Raw genomic sequence first — 21,153 nt, forward strand, 5'->3', positions numbered from 1 at the left:
TCTACGCGTACTAGCGCTGCAGGCATGTCCCTGCAAACAATCAGATTAATCACGGAAGTTTATTTTTTCAAGGTGGTAGTTAAAACTTTATGTCTACCCGTTGTTTCTGTATTTATTACATGATTCGACTACTGTAATTGAGACTGAAGCAACACTAGAATGATAAGTAGTCTATATACATTATCAGTCGTCAAAAGTAAAAATTCACCAATGAATACTTACATTTAGAGCTCTTAAAACGAAGTACAGTGTCTCTGTTCATCCCTTGTGGATACGGGACAGCGACCGGTCAAATATTTGTTAAAGGAAATCTTCAAACAGCCGTACATTTTGAGAATATAAAGATTCCGTGAATTCGTTTCTGGAGTGTTTACTTCGAAGACTCGACAACAACCAGTCTTCGAAGTAAAGGCTCCAGAAACGAATTTACGGAATGCTGATATCTATGACTCCTGTGATGCAGGTATCGATATATCTGACTGTCTTTACATGGTGTGCACACGAGTCTGAAGATGGCATTAATGAGATGCTGAAACTGGATGTCTAAATAAAATTCTCAAAACGTATGGCTCTTTGCCGATTTTGCTTGGTAAAAAGTTCAGTGTCTGTTACGACAAAACCTATTTTTTTACATTTTTAATGAGCCGCCAGTTGAAGCAATGAATCGACACTGTTTTTTTTGCAGTATGTACCGAGCCTTCTTTTAAGAGTTCTAAGTTTCATTGGGTATATTATTACTTTTGTCAGCTGGTAATGTGTAAATGCAACACTTGTGTTCCCAGAAGATACAAGACACGGCCTACGTGGAAGAACGCCGAGTGTGCTATTACTCAGGCGCAACATAGTTTAGGCTAGACTGCTAGCGAGGGAGCACGATAAGAACTACGTTAAGATTCTGCCTAACGTCACACAAACAGTTCCCAAGTGGACACCTACCCGCCAAACCTAGACATAAGCAGGCACATGGTTCCAGTCAGTTAGTTGGTCAGTGAATATCACAAGGACAATACCTCCAGACATGACCGTGTCCAAGAGAGAGTTTTAGGACTTATCTATAGACACCACTAAAAAGAGCCAAACTGGACATTACAAAAACTGATGTTAGTTGTCGTTCACTGTATCTACGCGTCAACTATTTTTTAATAACAGATCGATGCAAGTGAACACTGAGTTATATTGCCAAGCACATTCTTCATACTACAATTAAGTACTGTAAAAAGCTGTATAGTTGCTGCGTAGACGAGAGCCATCTCTTAATGTCAGCTACTTTCGAAGATAGGGGGAGGGGGTGGGTTCTCTTCTTGCCACATTTATATGTTCAACGCAAAGTGCGTTTGGTGAGTACATGAAACATATATCATTGTAATCTTATTTTGATATCAGTTACAGGAGCTGATTATGGGCGTAGGCGAAACACGCCATAATAAATAAAAATATATTAACCCATCTAGATGGTTTTATTCGGAAAAATTCACAATAATCAGGCTAATTCAAGGAATTTATTGTCTTTATTAATTAAGATATTTCCACTGTTTAACGTTCACAACTGGCAGTCGAAAATGGAATACCACTTGTTTGCAGGACGCGGCAGACATACTTTTAATCTGTGGAGGAGCACGATATAGTGACTGCAAGCCTAACTAATGTACACAGGGAAGTTTCGCAATGGACGTCATCCTAATTGGCAGAAATTTATAGCTGTGGACAGAAACTGGGCCACTCAAGCCACACAGAGCCAGTCAAGATTCTCGACAAACATTTGTTCGCACAGTAGAATTTGACGAGATGCGTTAGGTGGTGCGAGCAAAAAGAATCGCCAATAAGCACCCGTCAACTTGCGAGCTACGAATAATATGGCATGGACAGTTCGAATGGAGCAGCAGTTACGCTTCGTGATAAATAACATGTGCAACAAATGAGAAAAAATTCTTCTGAACCCACAATTCGTTTATTTCAGTGGGTTATGCTGTTCAGTAGTGCACGATCGATCTCGCTACAATCTGGATTGTTCAACAATGAGGCTTTTCATTTATGATGACTTTTGCAGCTGCCGCAGCAGCCACGTCTGGAGTGAAGAAAACCCCTACGCCATTCTCATCTCTGGTCACCAGCAAAAAAACTCTCCCAACTTGTGGTGTGAAATTATACAAAATCAACCAAAAGGGATTTGTTGGTATGTGAACAATTCACGTTGGCTGGTGGCGCTTCCAGATGTGCTGTCACACGTTTTGGAGCCTGTACATCAGCTATCACGAGAGGATATGGTTTCAACATGACGATGCACCATCCCAATTCGATAATAATCTGCAGCAAGGCAAACAAATCTGAAAGTTCGGGAGTGTATAAAATACAGTAGACGCCATGCGATGCCAAATATATTGCGCAGACAGGGAGAACTTTTTCGGCCAGGTATAAAGAGGACGAGGGCGCTGTCAGATTGAAGAGTTACAAGAATTCAACGGCAGCCCATCACGTTTATGGAACAGGTCACCTCATAAAAGGTATAGAAGACGATTTATAAATTCTGCAGACGGAAAAAGAGAGAAGAAGAATAAGGAACAGCCAAATGCGAAAAGAAAACTAACAATGTTCTTAATGTTCAAATGAATGATAATTGAACAAGATTTGTTAACAGTTTTTTGAAATTATTTTAATGCAAATGAATAGTTCGAAGTCTTTGGTATTCCATGGAAGTAATAACTAGAGGTTGGCCAAATAACTTACGTGGAAATATGAACAGGCGCTACACATGCGCAGTGGTACCTCAGACATGGTGGCTCACAGCTACCTCCGGACATCAAGAGAAGCGTCCAGTGAACACAGGACAAGGCCTACTGCACGGTTGTGAAGTCAACGATTTTATGTATGACTGTATGACACGGGCCCACAGCACACTATATTTTTTATTTATTCATTTTTTTAATGAACGCCAAAAACTATGGATCAGCAACCTGGTGATGAGAGCACTGTCCCTTGAAACGCATAGCTGAGTTGTAGCAATTACTATTTATGTGGTTAAAGGCATATAAGTATTACTGAGAGGTGAAACATGTTTCGTTAAAAAGAAAATAAAATTCAGTTGCAAATTATGGAAACATTTGTTCTTATCTAAGTCGTAAAGATAATAGTGTGAATTCCTGATAATCATGTTCAAAGTTTTATTTAACAGTCATTAAAGTGACTTAACAGTTGCGAAAATCTTCGTGTGGGTCACGAACATGAATACTATTATAGGAGTTATTTACCAAAACAAAAAATGACTTTCCTCTTACTCTTATAATATTATGAATTTAGTTAAGGACGATGTATAAGCGATAACAAAATTAGTACTCCATTTAAAAATTACAAAGTACAGCTAATACAGCTGTCTGTTGTGCCTCTTTGTCGACTTCTTGGCAGTTAAATCGGCGATAAACAAATCTTAAATTTCTTTTAGTGTGAAAAGCGTATAAAATCAAACGAAAACCATTAAGTGTGCAAAGAAAATTTCAAATGGAAGTTACGAGTTCGTTTTGTCAGTCGGACCGGCGGGGAAGGCCACACTTGCTTCACTGACTGCAAGAGAACGGTAGTCAGACGTCTGGAGTGCAGACTGCAGCGATGACGGCAGCAGCAGCGCGATACATTATGCATGTTGCGCGGCGCAGTCTTTACGGCACCAGCCGATACGTCGACGTGTATGCTTCCCCAGGTAGCAGAACCAGCAGGGGCGACCGGCAGAGCAAAGCCTTGTAAAAGTTCTCTCTCTTACTCGAACACAATCTGTATCTGTATCGAACGTTTCCTTTATCTTTGACACTAGAAAGGTTATAGCCACATACCGTCGTCGTCGAAGCCATTAGAGACAGATAAGCTGGACAAGGACGGGGAAGTAAACTGACCGTGGACTTTACTGTTTCTTCTATAACTGGTTTCAAGTGATGTGCAGGAACTACGGTTATCCTAAATCAGAACGGCTGGCAGTCGCTGCAAACGTGAATGCTGTTGACTAGGTCGGTGTTATAAAACCTTCTCTAACCTCGAAAAAATAACATGAAAACTTTATAAAGCAGACATGGTTTGTGTTTGTTTACATGTGTGAAATACACCAGATGCCATATTTCTGTTCATTTTTCCAAGAATGAATGAGGATACGTCTTAGGGCGGATACTTTTTTTTTTTTTTTTTTTTTTGTGATGGTTCCGTACTGCGACCGGTCACAACGAAGCCTTTGTCCATATGTCTATCCGACTGTTAAGAATCCTTTTTCTCACGAGAATGAAGCTGCCATTTATGTCAAATACTGAGGTCTACGATACTGTCCGTCTAAAAAATTAAAGCTTCTAACTCAATGCAATAAAAAGATACGGCCGTTTATGTCACATGTTTTGACATTCAAAAAATCTCTCATCAAATCATGTAGATGAAATATCTATATACATGTCGGGCATGGTGGTCTAGCAATAAAACGCTCCCCTGGAAACCGAAAGAACGAATCTCGGTCGAACCACGGATTTTTCAGTTTTCATTTTAACGTAACTTTCACCATTCAAAGACGTGAGATATCTTCTGGAACGAAACATGGTTCGGATTCTTCCCTGGCTGGATAACTAGGACAGGTTAGGGACATGGAAGTCCCTGAAGTGGCGTCCGTTTGAAAAACTCGCACCAGGCGACTGAGCCACACGAAGTTATTATTATTATTATTATTATTATTGTTATATACATAATTAAATTTGTACGGAACCCTCAGAGAGCGAAACCTACTCGCATCTGTCCGTTTCGTTTTCTTTCTTTCTTTCTTGAGTAGGTCGGTGTTATAAAACCTTCTCTAACCTCGAAAAAAAACATGAAAACTTTATAAAGCACACATGGTTTGTCTTTGTTTACATGTGTGAAATACACCAGATGCCATATTTCTGTTCTTTTTTTGTTTCTTTCATGATGTTGATCTTTTTGACAGCCGTTGCTGAATTTGACCGCTGCATCGCGTATTATTTGCGGATCTGAGTAGCCATTAATTTGTTTGCGAAGGATGACTCGAGGAGAGGAAATACAGGTCTGCGTGCATGGATCATTTATACACACTTAACAGTCCAAGAAATTCGTTTGCTCTTCTCGTAGGCATATAGGCAGAGGTCTGCGTCTATGCAAATACGGGCGGTTATATTTTCTTTGTGGGGAAAACTCCACGTCGATGCGTTTATCTCTACGGATTACAGCAATAACAGTTACTTTGTGGTTAAAACATGAAGGATAGTGTCAGTATTACGGTTTTGGCCTCTTTCTACTACACACAATCAGTACTAATAATACTGCTATGTTGGCTGCTATGCAGAGCGTCCTGAAGTGAGTAGGTGAGGGCTAAATATGGCGACATGTCCACCTCCTTAGTTTCCCCTCCCCCCTCCACAATTAAACGTACATTACACCCTATTTCCGTCTTATCAGCAACTGCCTTACGTCTGAATCATTCCTCTTTCTTTGGAGGGAGAAGCTATTACTTATGCAATTACCATACGTTGCCACACAGCGACATCAAAATTACTGTAGGACACACCATTGTTTGGAACCGTCGCTCTATGTTCTGATATCTGATCGGCTTTCATATACGACAGAAGTAACAATCGGTATACAGGTCAATGAATCCTTTCGACGTAACACACACACACACACACACACACACACACACACACACACACACATATATATATATATATATATATATATATATATATATATATATATATATACAGTGGCGGTCAAAATAATAGAGCCACCTGGCAAAGGTTTGGAATAAAGTGCACATTTATTACTAGACATGTTTGAACTATGATGGAAACCATTACAACCGAGTCACATTGTACTATAGTCAGTTATATCGATAACACAACACAAAATAATCAGTAATAATCAATAATATTCAAAAGAATACCAGACCACAGGGTCAAAAAAATAGAGCCAATTGAAACAAATATATTGTACTTGATCTCAGTCTTATGAAACGTACAGGAACAGTCTTTTTTGCATAGGACTGCATTAGTACTTCGTGGGGTAACCCTTATTTTTGAGGATTGCCCTGCACCTCTTACCCATAGAGTCTACTAAACGCCTGCATTCGTCACTACTGATCGCATACCAGGCTCTCTGGATTTCTTCCCACAGTTTTTCTGAAGATGTAGCTTTTGAGCGGTCAATTCTCTTGTCTAAGATCTCCCATAAGTTCTCAATGGGTGATGCGTCAGGGGACTGAGGTGGCCACTCTAATACTTCGATATTGTGCTCTTGAACAAACTGCCTTATGATCCTTGCAGTATGCTTTGGATCGTTATCGTGCTGAAATTTCCATTTCAGCGGCATTTCCTCTTCAGCATAAGGCAGCATCACATTTGCCAAGATGTCTTTGTACATTTCTGCGTTCATTATGCCGTTGATACGGTGTATTGGACCAATGCCGTACCACGAAAAACATCCCCATACCATAACACTTCCGTCACCGTATTTCACAGTTTTTAAAGTGTACTTGGGATTAAATTCCTGGTTTGGTGGGCGGCGCACATAGACTTTTCCGTCTGAGGCAAACCTATTAAACTTGGATTCATCGGACCAAAGGATGTTCCTCCACCAAGTATTAGGTTTTTGTTCATTTCTCCGGGCAAAGGCTAACCTTTTCCGAACATTAGCTTGTGAAACATGTGGCTTCTTTCTTGCAATGTGCCCATTCAATTTTGCAGATCTCAGTCGTCTTTGAATCGTTGAGGTTGATGGTTGAACATCATGTTCGTCGCTAAACAAAATGGCTTTCAGTCGTGGTGTTGACAAAAATGGGTCTTTCTTCACTTCCCTAGTGATGAGTCTGTCTACGCGAGGAGTAGTTACACGAGGTCGCCCCCTGTTCTCCACCTGCGGCTTTGTTTGTTTTGACCGTCTCATGGCGTTCTGGACTCGTTTTCGCGAAACGTGCAAGACATTGGCTATTTTATTCATGGACATCCCACTTTTGAACATCCGGAACATTACTATACGCTCATCTTCACTGGTATGCTTTGCTCTGCCCATCTAGACGAATGTAAACAAAACCACACGTCAATTTACATACAAAACAACTGCATAAAAATCAATTTAAAGGCACATGTGTAAAGCGGCTCTATTATTTTGACCCATAAGATTCTTACCTTTATGCCTCTTTTCACACGTCTAGCTCAAACGCTTCCTTTCGGACGACTAAAGATAGCAGCAACGTCTTCCCTGATGTTGTCTACAAGGGACTGACAACACGGCACTCGTGGCGATTTCGCGAACTAATAGATATCCTAGTTCTTAATCTCGTCAGTAGAGGTGGCTCTATTATTTCGACCGCCACTGTATATATATATATATATATATATATATATATATATATATATATGGTCATACCACGTGCAAATGATAAACGAACTACTTTACAACCATTCGACCGTGAAGACTGATAGAGAGTTCATTTGACTTCCCAATGTTGCAAAAATATTTCGCAGAAATATTCACAAAACCTGTTTCAGTAATTATCACCGACAGTTCTAACTTACGGAATATAAGAACAAAATAACAATGCGATAAGCTATGTTGCATTAAACCGTGGTCATGAATAGCCTTTGCGTCATTTCTCACTGAAATGTAAGTTGCAAGCTCAGACTTGTACTGACGAAATCTCGTGCCAGTCAAAAATTTACCAGCACAACTGGAAGGGAGTGAGACTAGGCTGCTATCTCTCCCCAATAATGTGTAACATATATTTGGAGCATATAATTCAGAAATGTTTGAAACGAAAAACAGGAGTGCGGGTTGGTGGTAGGACAGAATCCATTCGATTTGCTGATGATATGTTGTTACTGGCAGAGAGCGAAAAGCATCAAATAAAATCCGTGAGGAATTTCGAACGAGACGAAATGTGTGGTGATAAGTGCAAGGAAAGTGAGAGGAAGATATAGAACAAGTTAGGGCTTCCACATATCTGGGAAGCATAACTATGCACGACCCAAGATGTAATTAGGAGGTGAAAACAAATACATCAATTGCCAACAAGGCATTTAATAAGAAGACGAGGCTTCTATGTGGGTGTGTGGACAGGGACCTGAGAAAGGCGATGCTTTACATGCAGCGTGGCATTACACGGAGCTGAGACAAGGAAGCCGAAGAAAGAGGAACAAAGAAGAATAGAAGCATTCGTGATGCGGATTTGGATAAAAATGGAAAGGATAGAATGAGTTGACAAAGTGAGAAATGAAGGGATGCTGGGAAGAGTGAAAGAAGCCAGAGAGATTTTAAAGGTAATCTGGAAGTGGAAACATAGTTTGGGCGTTGGATGACAAGATATTGGTTACTGATGGATGCTATGGAGGGAACGGTGAATAGCAGAAGAAGAAGACGACGAAGAATTTACCAGATGGTGGATAGTATAAAGACAGGAAACAATTATGAGAACACGAAGAGAGTAGCAAATGACAGGAGTGCATCGAGAGCTACATGTGAAGAACTGCCGTGGGGCAGAACACTGATAATTTTGGTTTTAAATAATTCTACATTTGTCACACGGTTCCTTACTCGGCAGATGTAGTTACTTGGGCCCTGATAAGGCAATGCTCAGGTTATTTTCGATGAGTGATTGTGCCGGGACAGGGCAGAGGCGGCGGCGCTAACAAATCGCGGGCATCAGTCCACGTCAGGCGGGCCATCACGTGGACCGCGCCGATAGCCTATCGGCACAGCCCCGCGACGGCAGCGGCCGCGTCCATCACTCACTGCGGCATTAATCACGCAAATCTGCGGCCAGCGATACGGCCCTGACAGCCAGCCAATTCGGGGCTACTTTCGAAATTCGTGTGCCATCGTAGGGCAGCGCAATGAGCGTCGCTCGATTGGCAAGTGCATCGACTGCAGTGGAGACCGGGACAGTCAACACGGCACGCAGTCGGATAGATCGGTCGTCAACTGATCTTCCATTGAAAGTGTGCCGAGAGTACAAACTGATGTATCGAGAGAGGTTATCACTGGGCGAGGTGACGCGGCATAGAACTCAGGACGTTCAATCCGTCGCACTATTGACCCATTCAAAATACCTCAGAGCACTCTGAACAGAGTACTTCAGAAACACAGTATTTCACAATGAAGGATCATTAAGCAGAGAGCACTAATTGAGAACGACGCAGTTGGATCCAAACACGTCCGAGACGTCAACAAAATTACAAATAACTGTTTTTCCATAGACAAAACCAAGAGGAAATCCTGAAAAGTAGTAAATACTTCCACACTGATGCTCATCATCATCATCATCATCATCATCATCACCACCATCATCTTCTGTTATCTACTGTAACTCCTTTTCTCATTCTCCAACAGTTATGTGTCTTCCCTCAACTCAGCATTGCCCCCCCCCTCTCTCTCTCTCTCTCTCTCTCTCTCTCTCTCTCTCTCTCTCTCTTACACACGCACGCACGCGCGCGCGCACTCGGATCAAATTTCTAAACTTTCTTTTTTATATATAAATTATCTTGTTAAGTCGATTTCTACAATGCATGAGTTTGTTGGATCCACTGGTGGCCAATTCCATTTTTATAAACACGTTTGAAAATTGGATCACTCTGTCTACTTTCGTTTTCCCTCCTGTAAGACTTACTTCCTTGTAACAGAGGTCTTAATCTTTTTCTCTCTTCATTCGCCTGTCATGTTCTTACTGGACCCAAGTTGTTCCTTGGACTATTTTCTTCAAACAATGCTGCTGCACGGCTGCAACGTATTTAAAGAACGGTATCACAGAAAACCGAAGCTGCTGTAATGTGTATTTGCTTACAGAGAACCATTTTCGGTCAAACGATCGTCGTCCTATCGGAAATTAATGTTCCTTCCTTTCTGGTACCCATTACCCAGCCAGATTCCCGTCAGATCTGGTACGGTCCTCCTCCAATTTCGCAGCGAACAAACCATAACCGAATATGGGCTATTACTACAACGATTAGGTCGCCACTTTCAAATGCATTTTAAATGCTACTGCCAGCTAAACCGGTCAGTTTAGTGAACTGAACTGCTCTAGAATACTTCAAACTCGATTTTCTCGTGAATTTTTGTGAGCTGATGACAACGAAAGCGATCCCGCTATGAAAAGACGTGGCATCCCAGACTGTCGTTCCTGGTTGTCAGGCTGCATGCCAAGCAACAGTCTGGTTGGTATCCCACCTGTGTCCAAGGCGTATGCAGACTCGTTTTCGCTGGTCAACGGGGCTGCACTCGAAGCGGGACTCATAACTGGAGACAGTTCTACTCTAGTCACATCTCTGGACTGGAATCTCATTGACAGTTCTACTCTAGTCACATCTTTGGACTGGAGTCTCATTGACTGGAGTAGAACTGCCTTCAGTGATGAATCCCGCTTGGAGCGCAGCCCCGTTGACCAGCGGAAACGTCTCTAGAAACGCCTCTGACAGCGGCCTGGTACAGACCTGACTGTTGCCTGACTTACAGTCCGACATCCAGGAGTGGTATATGCAGTACCACTTCTTTTCATAGCACCCTCACAGCACAGCAGCACGTTGAAGATATTCTACACCCTGTTTTGTTGGCCTTCATGGCAAGCCATCCTGGACTTACATTTTAACAAGATAATGTCCGCCCCACACGGTGTGAGTTTCTATTGCTTGTCTTCGTGCTAGCCAAACCCTACCTTGGCCAGCAACGTCGCGGGATCTCTTCCCAACTGAGAACGTTTGGAGCATTACAGGCAGGGCGCTCCAACCATCTCGGGATTTTGAGGATCTAACGGGCCAACTGGAATATCTCTCAGGGGAACATCGAACAGATTCGTCAACTAATGCAAAGCCGATTAACTACTTGCATAAGGAGAGAGGTGGAGCAATGCGTCTTTGATTTGCTCAATATCTGAAGCTCTTTCTCTTGAATAAATCACGCAATTTTCCTGAAATTGTCGTCACTTGCTTGTCTGCACATGTAGATCGCGTCTACCTATTTCCGTCCAATTCGGATAATTCCTTCGTGCTGCGTAGTGTTTTTAGTGTTTTCGAGTGAGTGTCTGCTCTGAAGTTAACGTACCATAAATATAAAAAAATACAAAAATACGACTGCCGGGTCGTATCCTCGTTAATTTTTAGGTATTTCATGAAAATCTGTCACTTCAGCATAAAAGTTTTTCGGTATTTTAAATTCCTTAGACTTGTAAGATATTTTCAGAATGAGATTTTCACTCTGCAATGGAGTGTGCGCTGATATGAAACTCCCTGGCAGATTAAAACGGTGTGCCGGACCGAGACTCGAACTCGGGACCTTTGCCTTTCGCGGGCAAGTGCTCTACCAACTGAGCTACCCAAGCACGACTCACGCTCCTTCGCAGGAGAGTTTCTGTAAAGTCTGGAAGGTAGGAGACGAGATAATGGCAGAAGTAAAGCTGTGAGGAGGGGGCGTGAGTCGTGCTTGGGTAGCTCAGTTGGTAGAGCACTTGCCCGCGAAAGGGAAAGGTCCCGAGTTAGAGTCTCGGTCCGGCACACAGTTTTAATTTACCAGAAAGTTTCGTAAGATATTTTGTTGTGATTACTCGTACGAGTATAATGAAGTACTTACGACCAACCAAAGCAATGAAACTAAACGGGAACGACGAAATGAGAACTATGTTAAACAGGAAGAACGAAGGCAAGCAAACCGAGAACACACTGCGGCGACGAGAAATAGAGTGGATGGTCGAAAGATCGAAACACACAGACAGGATGAATGGTCAGGTGATGCGAATTTCCGATCGGCGCTACTCACCCTGGCGACGTGCGCGCTGCGGGCGACGTTGCGCAGCAGGCGGTGCAGCGGGGCGGCGCTGGAGGCGAGGGCGGCGGCGCCGAGCTGCGAGTAGACGACGGCGGTGAAGGTGGCGCCGGGGCGCGCGCCCAGCCGCGGCAGGTGGAACGGGTAGCGGCGCCACGAGTCCGAGAAGCCGGGCAGCGTCACCAGCGCGCCGGGGCTCGCGTTCCACGCGAAGCCCTCGCGCGACGGCTGCCGCGGCAGCCGCTCCCGGATGATCTGCAACAGCACGCGACCACAAAGCGTCACACAGCTGCCCGCTGCCCCTGAGCTCGGCGAGCGAAAATAAACTCGTTTACTTTCTGGGCTGGCTGTCGTTCGAGGACTGGGCGTGGGCGTGAGTGTTGGAAATTCGGAGGAGCAGGCATGCCTAACAAAAAAAGAAAAATAAGATTGCGTTTAACGTCCCGTCGACATCGAGGTCATTAGAGACGCAGCACAAGCTCGGATTGTGTCAAGGATGGGAAAGGAAATCGGCCGTGCCCTTTTCAACGGAATCATCCCGACATTTGTCTGGAACGATTTAGGGTGACCGGACGTAGGTTTGAACAGTCGTCCTCCCGAACGTGAGACCAGTGTGTAACTGCGGCGCCATCTCGCCCGGCCCAGGTATGCAGGCGATGTAGCAGTGAGAAGGGGGACTGTGGTGGCGTAACTGGGCTCATTGCCGCCGATGGCAGCCTTCGAGACTTACGGGGGGTAGGACGTCAAACGGGCCGACTTGGAGCAGGAGAGGCATCACAGGGCATTTTAATTTCCACTATCTATACTTTTACAAATAAATTCATAAAACTTTGTCAGCATGACGAGGAAGGATTCAGAATTTACACTCACAGCAGTGGAAGTTCGAAAACATAAAAAAATAATTTTTTTTTACATGTGAAATTTCATCATTTTTTTCACTTACTAATGGCAGCATTTGTTGCTACAGGTACACTTTTCTTCATAAGTAAGAGAGATTCTTCGATGAATTTTGCACAGCATAGAAACCATACTCAAAGGTGTACGAAACTCTTAGACTTTTACAAATCTATTAAAAACTGTGGTAAAAATTGAGGTAATTAACTAGAAAATTGGTTTTTTCTAAACATCAAGTTTAAAATATAACAGCTCATTCCTTTTTTCATAAATTAAATAAATTCTAGAGTTTCATACACCTGTAAGTATGGTTTGTAAGCTGTGCAAAATTCATCGAAGACTCTCTCTATCTTATCAAGAAAAGTGTATCTAGAGCAACAAATGCAGCCATTAGTAAGTGAAAGAATGATGAAATTTCACACGTAAAAAAAATTATTTTGTTATGTTTTCGATCTTCCACTGCAATGAGTGTGAATCCTGAATCTTTCCTGGTGATGCTGACACAGTTTTATGAATTTATTTGTAAAAGTATACACAGTGGAAATTAAAATATCCTGTGATGCCTCTCCTGCTCCAAGTCGGCCCGTTTGACGTCCTACCCCCCTTAACCACCCCCCCCCCCCCCTGCACCCCCCACACCTTCACCTCGCATCTGCCCATTTTTACGTTTAACCCTCGTCGTCGCTCAGCTTGCGAGATTCACTCATGAACTAAGTCTCAGTATGTCTACCTGATCTTGCCTTTTTACCTCTGCAACGAAAAGATAACCCAATGTAGGATCAGGTGTGCGAATCGGCGCATGAGAGTCGTCCAACCAGTTCTGTGCAATGCTCTTATCGATGTCGTCTCTCGCAGCTAGGGCTGCAGATGTCCAGGTTCAGCCAGACATGTCCGGCTTTATAACATCGCATCCGGCCTATGTACAAGTCCGGCATGTTACCCTTTTGTTAATATTTTTAGCTATTAAGAAGACAACGCACAACTAACGTCTCTTCCAAGCTAAGCGCGAGAAATGAGGAACAAGGACATTTATCATAAAGATATATAGACATACCAACCAATGCTATTCGTATGTCGCTATCCATGTTTTTTTTTTTTTTTCGCAGGGTGAACGAGCCTAAGGGCCCTCGTACGCGATCAAACAATTTATCAAACTTTACTATGTTTGCCAAAAATTTGACCGTGTACGGTGCTGTTTGACATGCATGTCGAGCATAGATCACGTTCGACGTGTTTGAGAGAAATTTTGATTGACGGAAAGTTTGATGAGATGGCGGACACTGTTTGTGTCGTTGTTTCGCCATATACGTTTAGTGAAAAATACTTTTAGTACAATTTATATCACGTTATCCTGAGTTTCCACGATTACGGAAACTACGATCAAGGCTAATAACTAAATAGCATTGGCAATTATCAAAATTGCTTTCCCAGACATATATTACGCAGGAAGAGGCTATGAACAAAATCACTATTCAGTCGCATGTATGCTTTCAAAGTCACTTATGTTAGTTGTTTTCCCCATCTGTGGCCCGTATGGTCGGTACAATGAATCCTCAGAGACAGCCCGCTCTAGTGTAGATACTTCGCAGGAAAATTGAAGAGCGCGTGAAAAATCCATCTCAGGGGATCTTCTGCTCATTCTGAAGCCGGTGAAGGTGTGTGATCGCTGCTGTGCCCCAGGCTGTACTTCCACAGTCCACTAATGGTTGAGTATACGTCCTATAGGTCGCGGAAGTTAGCTACATTCGTCAAGCAGAGGATACAAGGCTCCAAGCCTCTGATCAACTTTGTCTGACATCGGCGGTGTGGCGTTGCCGGATTAGTTTACCGTCCAGTATCTCTGAGTAATTGGCGTCCTTCTCCTGGTGAATATAACGGCTTGACGTTTCCACGCACAGAATGCAATTCTCCATTCTGTAGACCATCTTTCACGTTCCTTGCATGCCCCTTTGCAGTCGTCTGTGCATCACCTGATGCCATCCGCTTCTAGTATAAACGGCAGTGTTATCGTTGTAGATTGCACGCTCCACTCTTTGGGACCAGGAAGGTCGGATGTATAAACAGAGCACGTATTGGGTCGGTCCAAGGACGGATCCCTGTGGAAGTCGTAGGGGTGTGGAAGATGTAGGGAAGCAGCCTACTCACGCCGTATAAAATTCATATCAGTCTTTCCATTGTGTGCCAGCCTAGTCTGCTGTAACTATCTCTGGCGTCATAAATGTTGCGCAATACTTTAAAAATCAAGTAAATAACCTGAAACGGTTCTAGCATGTCAGGAGTAATACTAAATCAATATGTGTTGAATATCTTTAACCATTTTCGAAATTTGGACGTTTTTCTGTAAAAATTATTGGCGCAACAGAAAAGAGCTAGAGCCTTAAAAATTTGTATTTAGATTCCTTTTTCATAATAATTTAGTAGAAACAGTATTTTGGATCTCACAAATTAAAATTTTAGTTGAAATTCATAATTTTCTGGTGTTTGTCTTAGAAATTAAGGAAGCAAGATAGATTAAGTAGGCGAATAAATAAAGCCAGGATGTTTAAATTTAAGTAGAAGGGAGATCCGCTATAATCATAAAGATGTGAGAAATTTCAATTGAATAACTATAAAACTATAGCGATAGCGTACCTCCAAAGGGCAAGTTCAGAGCTCGTCTACTGCGTGTAGTGTAATTAAATTACTTCTCTCGCCCAAAATATTTCACTTAGCCACGTCAGACGTTTATTATGATTACTTACCTGTGTGCTGATTGCACATTTAAATTGAGAGCTTCATCGGCCATCAGCAAAGGAAGCGATGATTTATTCAATAACTTGAAGTGGTGCATTACTAGCCTAGCGGTTAGTCGGGAGAACGGAATTGATCAGGCGTTCCCTTAGCCGTCCGCACCGCGACTTTATAAATAAGAACGCTGCGCGAGAGAAGAAGGCCCCAGTTCTTTCCTGACGCTGATTAGCGTACCACCTGTGTCGGGAGTCGCGTCGCGTCGGTATCATTGCTATAAACAGCTACGGATGCCGTAACAAGTTACTCGGGATACGCGTAACCATGAAATCGTTTTCGAGTGAAGTGTTAATTCTGGGATGACTTTAATGATTTATCTTCAGTTTGCGTATGTCGTATTTTCACGTGCCGCTGCGGGACAGACATTCTACCATTATTTAGCGTGGAGTTTGATGAACATTATCATCAAATTATGGCGAGCATTCACTTAAACACTTGATTTGAACAGTTATAGTTGCATCAGCGCATTAGACTCTGAACCGCTCTGTTAAGTTAGATTGTATGGATTCTTTATTTTGGTCTGTGACTTTCAGAATATAGTGAACAATTTTAGTGAATCGTTTTTGATTATGAATCCCAGACAATCACCTAATTCCTCAGGGTTATAAGCTGTAGCTATAAGTGTATTTCTCAGATGAAGTGGGCACTAGGAATTCTAATTACAGGCTTCACGTTTTGCTAATCACTTTCTGGTTGCCAATATTGCAGTTAGAGAGCCAGTGTTGAGAACGGCAAAAGACAGCATAAATAATTAATAGGAACATTTATATAACAATTAATTCCACCAGCCGCCCCACATATGGTTAATCGACCGTGAAATGCATCTTTTCTACATTACAAACCAAACATTTTTAAATAACAACAATAATTCCACCCGCCGCCCCATAAAGTCCTTCAGAAATTCGTCTCACGGTTGACGTCATTCTTCGACCCGCACCGCAAAGTACAATCTTCTAAGTAGAAGACTAAGACGATCTTGTAGGCTCTGGGGAATACCAAGCTGTGTGAGCCGTGTACGGCTCGCGTTTATCTCATTTATTGTTTCTCATCTTCTATTACGGTACTGCCGCCTCGTTTTCTTATTCCATTTACTGGTTTCACTAACTTCCTGCCTTACTGGACGTGAGCGGCAGCAGCGGCAGCGCGTATCGATAAGTGCACTGTCGTACCATCTCTGGAGCGACCGATAGTATTTCCGGGTCGTCGTGTGACTGGCAGTCAGCTCGAAACGGACCAGTAGTGTAGTCGGGCAGCAGCAGTAGTGGAAGTCGGGGACGGAGCGCCGGTGAGGTGCCGACAGCCAGTGCTCGCCGACCGCTGGTGACACACATGCACTGTCCGACGGAGGGAGATTGGAGCGGGTCGGCCGTTGGTTGGTAGTGTCATCGGCCGACGTGTATGTGGTCCTTCACCGTTTCCGGGCCTGGGCAGTTGGTCGGTTGGTGTGGAGCAGCGCGTAGTTCGCCGCGGCCGCTGCCGGCGTCCACGCGCGGTCGGAGTGTGAGGGGCTGTTCCCATTGCTACGAGGTCCGTGGCTCACCGATACCGGGACACGAAAGTTAATTTATGCTGTCGCTTGGTCCGTTGACTGTCGGTCGGTTGGGTTGACGTCGGATCGTGAATGGTTGACCCGACTGCCTATCTCACCTAAGTGAGCGTTAGTGTTTGAATTCCAGGCCGACCCTCGAACATCTGAGCGCCCTTGGGTGTACTGCCCTATTTTTCTTTTAAATTTGTTCTTGTTGTTTGTACTTGTATGGCTTATAGCCGATTTGTTTTGCTCTTAAGGCCCTCTGCGTAATTTAAAGCGCTGTTTCACGTAAGCCCTTTGGCGTTTTAAAAATTTTAATGTTGTTGAATTTTTAAGTCTTGGGCCTTCAGCCGATTTTGAGTTTGAGTTGTTGTGCTCTTAAGGCCTTCAGCCTAAATTAAAGAACTGTTTCACGTACGGCCTTTGGTACTTAAAAAAATATGTTATGGAGTTTTAAGTGTTAGGCCTTCAGCCGATTAGAATTTAAGTTGTTTACTTCAGCCTAACTAAAGAACTGTTTTAACATAAGGTTTGCCTTTAAATTTCTCATTATGTTTGCGTTTTAAGTTATTAGCCTTCAGCAGTTTCTAAATTAAAGTGGCTTTCAGCCGATAATTAAGTCCCAAAGATTAAAGTTGTGTGTCTAAAAAAAATTTTTTTTGGGTTCTTGTAATGTTTGATCAGATAATAAAGTTATATGTTCGAGTGTAACTGACAGCCCCTTATTTTGACCCCTTTCCACAATTTATACTATCTGTCCTGTCCTGCGGGATTAGCACGGCGTCTCACTGTGGAGTTTCCATATCAGTCCTTGATGACAAACAATGTCGAATGTTTTCGGCACGTCTATAGATACAGCGTCACAGTATTCTCTGTCGTTTTACGCCTTGGTGATGTATTCTACGATCCTGACGAGTTGCTGAGTGGCAGTGCCCTGTTCAGAATTAGAACTGTTTTGGGGCAGTATCCCTCTATCTTCGATTATTCTAATTCTCAGAAGGAATAGTCTTTCGACGATTTTGCGTATTTGCCACAGAAGACTGATGGTCTGTAGTTTTTGTGATCTATGTGGCTCTTTCCTGGTTTCGGAACAGTTATCACCATCTCCTGCTTCCAGCTTATTTTTTTTTTTTTTTTTTACATGTCAGTATCCTGAAGGCCTCCGTCAGGTGGTTCAAGGCTTCTTGGGAGAGTTCCTTTAGTGCTTTTCCAGATATGTCATCCAGTCTGGCGCTTTGTTATTCGGAAGGGCTTTTAATGATTCCTCATTCATCTCTGCTCTGCTTGTATGCTCCCCGTACTTTCGCGCCTGCAACGCCACCAGATGGCATCGTCGGTGTGTACCCGACCAGGAGGTAGCTCGCATGTTCTCTAAATGGATGACTACTGTTGTAATCTCCGGCAGTAGAGATTCAGCAGGAAGGAGAAGGCATTTCGTGGCCGTGGACCCGCTGTGTCATAAAAGCTGAAGGAGCGAGTGAGGATGGGTGTTGGGAGATGGCAGAGACGGCAGCCCACCGGAAAGAAACAAATTAGTCCTGTAAGGGACTCGGAATGGACAGGCGGGCGTTTTAATTGCGGCGGGTCTCATATTTCGCATCCCATGTTTAAATAATCAGGAAACAGGCGCGGCGCGGAAGACCGCCAACATGAGAGCTAATGTCTGCAGGTTCCCCTGGGAGGCGCCATTTAACCAGACGTGGTGGGGATGGGGCAGGGAGGGAGGTGGGGGTGGGGAGGCGCCGCCGCACACACTTCGCATGTTTCATCAGCGCTACTCTCGCTGAAACAAGAGAGGGAGCAGCGATACAATACTGAGGAAAGTCTTTGCGACAGGAAAACAGCTTTCGAGGGAGATGAAAAGGCAATTACTAAACGGCGTGCACGTTTCATAGTAAGATGCTGAAAGGAAAATTTAGAAACAGAGCAGGATTTACAGAAACTATACAAGTACATAAATTGCTGATGTACGGTATCACAGTGGGTCGAGCATGAATCCCTACTAAACCGACATACAGGGGTACGCCGGCAGACGCGAATACTTCCTTCCAACAAAAGTAAGGAAAGACAGAAATCAAGGAGTGGTAGAATTTACAGTTTTGGCCACATTTTATTGTGTTTGCACAGGTAACTGGTTTCGGCTGAATAGTTATCAGATCTACGAAAGGACAATAAAAATAAAGGGTTTGCAGAATTTGTGAACCATTAACTATTACAAACAAATGGGAAAACAATCTTACTGTCTTATGAGCAAGCTACATAACGGGCGCCCAGTCGTTTAGTGAATTGAGTAATAATGTACGTGACACTTAAGTAATGGCGCTGATGGAGAGAATGGTGACACATCTTAAAAGGGAAATATTTACTGAGAGTATGTCACAAAGTGCAGTCAAAAGTGGGGTCTCATACAGTTGCCAGTTATGTCTATCAGTCATTTTAGTAATATGATATAACCAAATGTAGTGCTATAGTTATTTATGGGAGCTAAAATAGCATGAGCTAATTACGTACAAAAATAAACCGATAGTTCAAAAGTAGTAGTAATGTAAAATACGCGTAAAAATCGAAATGTCCTTATTCCAAGATATGAATGCCTCGCTTTTTTTCGAAACTACTAGCAGCTAACATGCTAGAAGGAATCTAAAGTGGTCCTCACACGTTCAGTGTTATTGACACAAAAATACTGTGTTAGTATAATACGCGAAACTGCGAGGTCAAGGTCGGCACAAAATTTGTGCGAAATATTTACGTCCTTTACGAGTCAGTTAGCTCTCTGCCTCCATACAGAACATGTCCGCGCTCGAGGGTATGGATGCGTGTTGCAGCTGACTTGCTTGCCTCGCACAACATAAGCACAACTATGGAGGACAGGTACAAGTCTGAGAAGCTCCCTACGAACGTTTCAATGGACTAGGGACTCTTTCGTGGTAGCGTAGACTCGTAAACCACAACAAACGCAACTAACCACTTAATAAAACATGTCAACCATTACACGATCTTATGTCTGTGCTGTGCCAAATGTTTCAAGAAAAATAAACAAGGCAGCTGACCTGATTTTTTTTACCTATTATGAGAACTACTGCAAGTAAATAAAAAAAATTCTGTTTACTGTCATGATCCCTTGCTCTGTAGCTTCCTCCGATATTATGGATAACGAGTTATCTGGCGTATGCTGAACTACCAAGAATTTCATTTCTTCAAAGTAAAGCATGGTGCTTTCATATAAGTCAATCCTAACTCCTAATCTTTTATCATTAACTTTTTTCAGTTTTTTGCGGAACTTCCTTTGGAAGAAGTATGATTTCTCTCGGTCTCGCATAAACTGAGGTGTATTGCACACCACCAGCGTACCATCCTTACATGTTACAGTATGCTGCGCAATATAGTGAACGAGGGTCAATGTAACTAATTTGTTTCCGTTGCCACACTATACCTTTATAGTTCTGCGCAATTCGGCAATACCGATCTTAGGCGGCCAATTCCACAGTACTCAATATTATGTAATAAATATAGAGTTTGATTGGGATTCTTAACATTTGAAGCTCAGGAGAAGGAAGGCAACTGATCCTCGACGGAAAATATAAACTGTATTTGCGCGCAACTGCCTGCAGACAGTTGGTTATTTAAAGTAAACTGCGTAAGCGAAGCCGCAAAGCACATTCAGCAGATTAAGTTCTCCGTGCGCAATAAAGAAGATGAGCTGTTCTTTTACTTTCATTACATAAGAATTCACGAAACATCAGATGAAAAACACAGAGAACTCGGCAATCCAAGGGCACCCTGGTTTCAAGTAACCCTATCATTTTCATGAGAATTCCAAGTGAAATTCTGTACAGGTTTCTCCCTTTTACTCCGTTTCCCTTTCTTCTCCCTTTCACTCCCGTCAATTCTGAATCACCGGAGTGCGTTATCGCAGGAAAAAAAGACTACGTACTAGCATTACGAAGGGGTGGAGTTGAAATTTCCGTCCGGGTAATGCTCGTCAAGGTTTGCAGTGAGTTTCCCAAACTCTTCCAGATAGATTCCCTCAGGAACCTACTGCTGACGTCTCCAATATTGATGGTGCTGCAAAAGACTCGATAAATATTTTAACATAGTGCCGGTGATAAAAAAATTTAAGTCATCAGTCTTTCAGCCGATCTGATCCTGTCCTCTGTCTTTCTCTG

The 21,153-nt window shown here is 43.0% G+C and overlaps 1 protein-coding gene across 1 annotated transcript in view; it reads right to left on the minus strand.

The window, feature by feature from the left end:
* The window catches only part of LOC124557856 (exostosin-1), a 296,909-nt gene that overhangs the window by 24,579 nt on the left and 251,177 nt on the right, over positions 1–21,153 (minus strand). The window contains exon 4 of the mRNA XM_047130899.1: positions 11,770–12,030. Within this exon, the coding sequence (XP_046986855.1) occupies positions 11,770–12,030 (261 nt within the window). The remainder of the gene's footprint in view (positions 1–11,769; positions 12,031–21,153) is intronic.

This window comes from Schistocerca americana, chromosome 1 (assembly GCF_021461395.2).
Source record: "Schistocerca americana isolate TAMUIC-IGC-003095 chromosome 1, iqSchAmer2.1, whole genome shotgun sequence".
NCBI classification, from domain to species: domain Eukaryota; kingdom Metazoa; phylum Arthropoda; class Insecta; order Orthoptera; family Acrididae; genus Schistocerca; species Schistocerca americana.